Source organism: Miscanthus floridulus, chromosome 8 (assembly GCF_019320115.1).
Source record: "Miscanthus floridulus cultivar M001 chromosome 8, ASM1932011v1, whole genome shotgun sequence".
Lineage (NCBI taxonomy): Eukaryota > Viridiplantae > Streptophyta > Magnoliopsida > Poales > Poaceae > Miscanthus > Miscanthus floridulus.
The window spans coordinates 88,905,748-88,913,526 of NC_089587.1; the positions used below are offsets into that span (position 1 = coordinate 88,905,748).

The 7,779-nt window shown below is 52.3% G+C and overlaps 1 protein-coding gene across 1 annotated transcript; it reads right to left on the reverse strand.

The window, feature by feature from the left end:
• Positions 1-7,365: 7,365 nt before the first annotated feature.
• LOC136469552 (uncharacterized) lies at positions 7,366-7,779 on the reverse strand. Its single transcript, XM_066467702.1, has one exon. The coding sequence runs from the start codon at positions 7,777-7,779 to the stop codon at positions 7,366-7,368; it is 414 nt and encodes a 137-aa protein (XP_066323799.1).

Below are 7,779 nucleotides of genomic sequence, written 5' to 3' on the forward strand. Positions count from 1 at the left end.
GTGGGGTTACAAACGAGAAGGAGAAAGATAGGGTGTATGAGAGGTCCGATCGGCTCCGGTCGAAAGGGTCGACAGCAATAGGAGCTCTACTATGAGCTAAGTGTTCAAGCGTGTGCTTGAGATCCAAACCTAGTGGTTCTGTGGTTGTGAGCTAGTGAACTTGATCGATCTAATGAATCTGAAGGGACTGAGCTTGAATCAACTTGGGTTCACCTTTTTTCTTTTTTATTGGGAGAGAGCACATCCCCTTTTATAGATGAAGGGGGTGGCATTACAAGTGAGAGGGAGAGAGTACGAATGCTTCTAAGCCTAAGCCTTGTTGCCCACATCGACAGACGTAGGATAATGATAGGCGCCCACAACACTGTTGATGTCACTGTAGAATGTCAGATGCATGTGGCGTCATCTTGTTCGGGTATGGCAGATATCGATATCTGCTATACTGTTGATGCCTAGTGGCATGTGAGGGGTTTTCACCATGTTTACTTGGTAGGGTAATTCCAGCGCCCACAATACTATCGATGCCCAGGAGCATGTGGGGAGCCTTACCGTATGGGAGTCAACGGCGCCCACAACACTATAGAGGGAAATGTCGGCGCCTACAATACTATTCATGTCAGGGCGGTTATGGAGCACTATTTCATGCAGGGTATGGTCCCTGGTACAGTGGTTTTGACTTGTGATCCTTGCCTTGCCTTTCTCCGCACGTCTTCTGGTCCCTATCGAGCGGGTGTCCCCAGTCGGATGGCTCTAGTTGGCTCTGAGTGCACCGATCAGAGAAGAGCGATGAGCAGGGTTTCTGCGAACCCCCGGTCAGAGATGTGGGGTCAGAGTCGAAAGTAGTGCTTGGGTCAGGCCTTGCGATCGGAGAGGCCGCCCAGAGGCAGCTGGAGTCTGAAGTGAGCGCTTCGGTTGGAGAGGTGGGCCGAAGTAGTCAATGAGTGGGTGATATTCCCCTTTTGGCCAGACCTCCCGGTCGGTGACTGGACCGCCCTTTTGGCCCGTTGTTTCAAACTCTTGGGCCAACACATGAGTTGCATGCTGTCTGCTTGGGCTGAGCTTTGGCGTGGAAGCCGGTCCTCGAGGGACCCCAAGTTTATGAACCTGACAGGAGCCCCCGAGCCCTCGGGTGATTTGGGCAGAATTGTCCAGGGGATCTTTATCTTGATGGCGGGTGCGCGCAAGCGCACCCACGGTGTAGCCCCTAAGCCCCCGGGTGGTTCAGGCAGAACCGTCTAGGGGGTGTTTGGTAGCGGGCGTGTGTGTGTGTTTTTAGTTGAGACGGTGTTGTCAACCAGGGCGTCGTTGTGCAGCCATGGTTTTTTAGTTGTTTTAGAGATTTAGGTGAGATGGAGTCTATGGATCCTAGCGTCGATGCGCGCCATAGGATCGGGTGAGATAGTTAGTTTAGTTAGTTTGGGATCAGGCGAGCTAGAGCTCGTAGATCCTGATGGGGTCAGATCAGGGTCGCAGACCAAGGTGTTTGGAGCGTAGTCAGAAGCGTAGCCGGATGGGGCAAGATCAGGGTCGTAGACCTGGGCGTTTGGAGCGCAGTCGGAAGTGTAGCCGGATAGGGCAAGATCAGGGTTGTAGACCCAGGTGTTTGGAGTGCAGCCAGAAGCATAGCCGAATGGGGTGAGATCAGGGTCGTAGACCTGGGCGTTTAGAGCGTAGTTAGAAGTATAGCTGGATGGGGTGAGATCGGGGTCGTAGACCTAGGCGTTTGGAGCTCAGTCAGAAGCATAGACGGATGGAACAAGATCGAGGTCATAGACCTGAGCATTTGGAGCGTTGTCGGAAGCGTAGCCGGATGGGGTGAGATCGAGGTCGCAGACCCGGGCGTTGGGAGCGTAGTCGGAAGCATAGCCGGATGGGGTGAGTTTGGGGTCGTAGACCTAGGCTTTTTGAGCCCCCGAGCTTTGTTGGGCCTTAGTAGGGGTCGGTGTGAGTTGTGTGCATTACCCCATCCTCGGTTCCTCACAACCAGAGGGGCTGAGTTTTGTCGCTTGTCCCGATCGCTCGGGCTCTAGTGACGCGCTCGGTGAGTTCGCTAACGGGTATGATTGAGCGGAATTCGGGTCCATTGTTCATGACGAGGTCGACATATCCCTCTTGTGACATTCCACTGCTCCTTTATCTGCAACCCGGCAGATGCATGGGTCATTCTAGAGACTGACCCGGATGGCCTAACGGCCTCCCCTCAATGGAGATTCTGTGGGCTTGGCGTGAGGTTTAGGATCGAACAAGAAGGTTGAGATAACCCTGTCTAGTAGACTAGGCAAGGGCCACATGGGGCTCATCTATGTTTTTCTCCCCTAGCTCTGTTGGTTGCTCATGTCGAATGAGGCAACCGCCACTTCGTGACACAACACGGAGCATTGTGATGCATTTCGCTGGACGTGCGATGCTTAGTTCCTAAGCCTTGGGTGGTTTAGGGCCTGAATCATCTAGGAGGCATGGGCATATGGAATGAATCTGTGTATGGATGTATGAGATGATTTATAAAGAAATAGAGGGGGTTGGTAGTTTTTACCTTGATGACTCGAGTGACGGGGTTTGGAGAGCTCTAGTTAGAAATGTCCGACTGGGACCCATGCTCGTCATTCGTGACGGAGCTAGCATGGCCTATATGGGGCATCCCTTTGCTCCTTACCTGTCTCTCAGTGTTTATCTTGGGCGTTTCAATCGACTCAGGGGGACCTGATGGTCTCTCCCGGTGGAGATTTTGTTTTGGGCCTTTCTAGGTCTAGCCTAGGGAAGCAGGGAGCCACCCATGTGCGGTGGCGCTTTGGTTCTTGTACCAGGCGCATGGTAGTGGTTGGTCGTTTGGTAGTGGTGGGCCATGCCTAGGCCATGTCCTATCTGATCAGGAGCCATTCCGTCGAGCAGGGCACGTCTCATCGGTCAGGGCGCGTCTTATTTGCATTAAATGGAAAAGAGAGAGTTTCTTGCTCCACCATTTTGCCATCCCCGACCGGCACATCCTTCCCTAACTATTGTTCCCTTTTCCATAAATAGGGGGAGGGAGACGGCTCTCCGTTGTAGTCCTTTGCCTATTCTCCAACTACTGTCTCTCCTCCTTCTTCCTCCTCACCGAGAGTGCCTGTATGCTGCGGTGGTTCCTAAGTGAGAGAGATGGAAAGCGACGGGGAGGACTTATAGATCCTTTCATGAATCCAGAGCATGATGTTAAGTTGGAGGCTACCTAGGGTGGTGCTGGCCATCGTTGCTTGAGAAGGGGCAGCTTCCGCCGAAGGGGGTGGCGTGCTGGATTCGTCTGTGAGGCCTTCTTCGGGATGGAGCCGTATGCAGAGGGGAAGTTGCCTAGGGTCGTGCTGGTGGAGGGTTCCATGCCTACAGCTGCTCAGGTTGGTCAGTTCATAAAGTTTGATGAGATCTCTTCCAGCCATGGTGGCCATACTTCGGTGGCGTCGTTCCTACCCAGGAGCTGCCTTGACTGCATGAGAAGGTCTAGAGCCCCATGCTCTTCTGCTGAGCATCTATGGGTGTGGCATCTTTGAGGTACCCATTGTGCTCGCCAAAGCCGAGGGAATGGAACCGAGCGATGGCCGTAGTAGTATTTGGAATGGAAGTAGTTTTTTCGCAAAAAAATGAAATAGTTGAGTTCGTGGGTGGGCCCCTGTGTGAACAGTTTTTGTATCAATAAACACATCAGTCCTGTTCTTTCTGATAGAATCACTATCCGTTCCTTTGTTTTATCCTGGCGTAGCTATTGTTCTTGTCCTTTCTTTTTCGCACCTGCCCGTTAGTTCCATAGGCTGTAGCTTTTTTAAGAACCTAGGCATGGCCCGCGGGGCTCGGCTGCTCGTAACCGTAGGTCATGGCGGGGTGTGTTTGGTTAGGAGTGAGAACAAAGTTGCGTAGGACAGTTAAAGGAAAAGAAATGTGCTGCCATTCGGGGACAAATTTGTTTACCACGTGATAATAAAAAATAGAGGTAATATTCGGTATTATACCCTTATGTAGCCCCTGAGCGACCTCGACTAAAACTGTTCGGGCCAGGGTGCTTTTCAAGAGTAAGCGTTGACTAAAAAAGTGGTAATACCAATTTTTAGGGGAAAACGACATAGTTGTTCAATGTTCCAAGTGTTGGTGAGAGCGTTGCCGTTGTCGTCCTCCAGTCGGTAGGTGCCCGGTCAGATTACTTCAGTCACCATATAGAGTCCTTCCCATGGTGGAGAGAGTTTGTGTTTTCCTTTGTTGATTGGGTACTCTAGAGTACAAGGTCACCGACTTTGAGGATTCTCCCCCTGATCCATCTTTTGTGGTACATGCGGAGAGTTTGCTTATAGCGAGTGGAGCAGATGATAGTCATCTCGCGGGCTTCCTCAGCGGGTCAACTGCGTCTTGCTAAGCCTCCGCGGCTCGGTCACGGTCGAAAGCCTTCACTCTTGGGGCTCCATGGTTGAGGTCGGAGGGCAGCACTGCCTCAGCTCCATAAGCTAGGAAGAAAGGTGTGAACCTTATGGATCGATTTGGGGTCGTTCTCAGGCTCCAGAGGATTGCTGGAACCTTTGCCACCCATCATCCGGTGTATTTGTTGAGTTTGTCAAAGATGCATGACTTGAGTCCTTGGAGGACCATGCCATTGGCGCGCTCTACCTGACCATTGGTTCATGGATGTCTGACTGAGGTCTAGTTGATCCTGATGCCATATCCATCACTAAAGTCTAGGAACTTCTTTCTAGTGAAGTTGGCTCTGTGGTTAGTGATGATATAGTTAGGAACGCCGAACCGGTAGATAATGTCGAGGAAGAATTTGACCACCTCTTCTGAGCAGATGTTGGTGATGGGCTTGGCCTCTATCCACCTGGTGAACTTGTCGACTGCTATGAGTAGGTGAGTGAAACCGCCTGGGCCCTTTTTGAGGTGTCCCACCATGTTGAGGCCCCAGACCGTGAATGGCCAGGTGATGGGGATGGTTTGGAGCTCTTGTGCCGGCAAATGTGTTTGTCGAGCATAGAACTGGCATCCTTCACATCTACGGACGACCTCCTCTGCATATCGTAGCGCGGTGGGCTAGTAAAAACGTTGACAAAAGGTTTTTCTAACCAGCGACCTTAGGGCCGTGTGATGTCCGCAAATCTTGGCGTGGACCTAGAGGAGGAGCTGCTTCCCCCAGTCGGTGGGGACACACTTCATGAGCACTCCTGACAAACTTTGTTTGCAGAGCTCGTCACCGAGCGCAACGAAGGTCTTGGCATGTCAAGTGATTAGTCAGGCTTTGGTCCTTTCTGGCGGGAGAACCTCCTCGAGGACGTAGGCGAGTAGCGGCGCTCGCTAGTTGGTTTGATCGAGTGCCAATACAGCGACGTCGGTGGGTGACGCTGTCATGGAGGTATTGGGATTGGAGCCCCCGAGCGCTGGCTTAGCGCTGGGGTCAGAGCCCCGGGGTGCTAGCCTGGCATCGAGGTGAGTCTAGGTTGGACCTTCTAGGACACGAGCGAATGGCTCGTGGTGGTCGTTGATGAATATCCCGCTTGGGGACGGGTCTCTCCTAGACACCAATTTTGCGAGAAAATCAGCGGCATCGTTATCCTTTCGGGAGACATGGTGCAGGTTGATCCCCTAGAATTTGTCCTCGAGCTTGCGCACCTCCTGGCAGTATGCTGCCATGAGGGGGATTTTGTAGGAGGATTCGTTCATGACTTGATCAACAACCAACTTCGAGTCACCGCGAATGTAGAGTTGCATAGCGCCGAGCTCGATGGCGATGCGCAATTCGTTGATGAGGGCCTCATATTCTGCAGCATTGTTTGAGGCCAAAAAATGGAGGCGAATGGCGTAGCAAAGTCTACTCCCTTTTGGGGAGATTAGAACCACTCTAGCCCCCGAGCCGAGCGCCATTATGGACCTATCGAAGTACATTGTCCAGTACTCGTGGGTGACGTCCGGGGTCGATAGCTGGACCTCCGTCCATTCGGCGACAAAATTCGCAAGAGCCTGAGACTTAATAGCGGTACAAGGGGTATACCTGATGTCATGGCCCATGAGTTCGAGTACCCACTTGGATACTTGCCCCATGGCATCGCAGTTGCGGATGATGTCTTCGAGCGGGTACGAAGTAACGACCGCGACATCGTGGTCGATGAAGTAGTGTAGGAGCTTCCTGGTCGCCATTAGCACGATGTATAGGAGTTTCTGCACCTGGGGGCACCGGACCTTGGGGTTGGTAAGTACCTCTCCGACGAAGTACATGGGTCGCTATACCTTGAGCTGGTGTCCCGGCTCCTCCATTTCGATGACCAAGATGGCGTTCACCACATGGTTGCCTACCACGATGTATAGGAGGAGGGGTTCTCCTTATTTGGGAGCGACGAGGATTGGGGCCGATGTCAGAGATGCTTTGAGGCTTTTGAGAGCCTGCTAGGCTTCCTCAGTCCAGATGAAGGTGATCGTCCTTTTGAGGAGCTTGTAGAGTGGCATCCTCCATTCACCGAGCTAGGAGATGAAACGGCTTAGGGTAGCCAGATAGCTAGTGAGCCTCTGTACGCCCTTGACATTGCATACGGGGCCCATGTTGGAGATGGCCGTGATCTTTTCGAGGTTGGCCTCGATGCCGCGCTCGGACATGATGTATCCAAGCAGCTTCCCCTTTGGAACCCCAAAAACACATTTTTTAGGATTCAGTTTGATGTTGAACCTTCGGAGGTTCATGAACGTCGCGGCCAAGTTTGCGATCAGGTCACAAGCTCGAGCTATTTTGACCACTATGTCATCAACATAGACAGCGATTGTTGGTTTCGTCCGTTCGACTTGATCAGGCTGATCAAGCGGGTCGATTTGGTCAGCGAAGCATTGCTGCATGCACCTTTGGTAGGTGGTGCCAGCGTTCTTTAGGCCAAAAGGCATGGTCACATAGCAGTATGAACCATATGGGGTGATGAATGAGGTTGCAAGCTGATTGGATTCTTTCATCGTGATCTGGTGATAGCCTGAGTAGGCATCTAGAAAGGAGAGGATCTCGCAACCCGAGGTGGAGTCGACTATCTGGTCTATGCGAGGCAAAGGAAAGTGATCCTTTGGACATGCCTTGTTGAGGCCAGTGTAATCAACGCACATTCTCCACTTCTAGGTCTTCTTTTTAACAAGAACAGGATTAGCAAGCCAATCGGAGTGGAATACCTCTCTGATGAATCCGACCGCAAGGAGTTTGGTGATCTCTTCGCCTATCGCCCTATGTCTCTTGTCGTCGAAGCGACACAGGCGCTGCTTGGCGGGCTTCGAGCCCAGGATGAGGCGTAGTGCATGCTCATTGACTTCTCGTGGTATGCCTAGCATGTTAGAAGGCTGCCATGCGAAGACATCGCGATTGGCGTGTAGGAAGTCAACGAGCTCATGTTCCTATTTGGTCGGGAGCTGGGCCCTAATCCGCACCGTCTTGGTTGGGTCGGTGGGGTCAATACCCACTGCCTTGGTTTCCTCAAGCGGGTGGAAGGCCATCAAGGAGGTCGGTTTGTTGTAGTCCGAGACTGCTGGGGTTGATGACTCTCTGAGCCACGGGAGCTCGGACAAGTTGACGACCGCGGTGGTGAGCTCAAAATGCTCGCGATCGCACGTGAAGGCGTGCGAGAAGGCACTACTTATAGTGATGACGTCGTTTGGTCCCAGCATCTTCAGCTTAAGGTAGGTGTAGTTGGGGATTGCCAAAAATTTGGTGTAGCATGGTCGCCCCAAGATAGCGTGGTAGGACCCTAGAAAGTCTACCACCTCGAAGGTGAGGACCTCTAAGCGGAAGTTGGCTTGTTTGCCAAACAT

Bases quoted from the DNA above. Each gene is read 5' to 3' on its own strand.
- LOC136469552 (XM_066467702.1), bottom strand. From the start codon at position 7,779: ATGTTTGGCAAACAAGCCAACTTCCGCTTAGAGGTCCTCACCTTCGAG.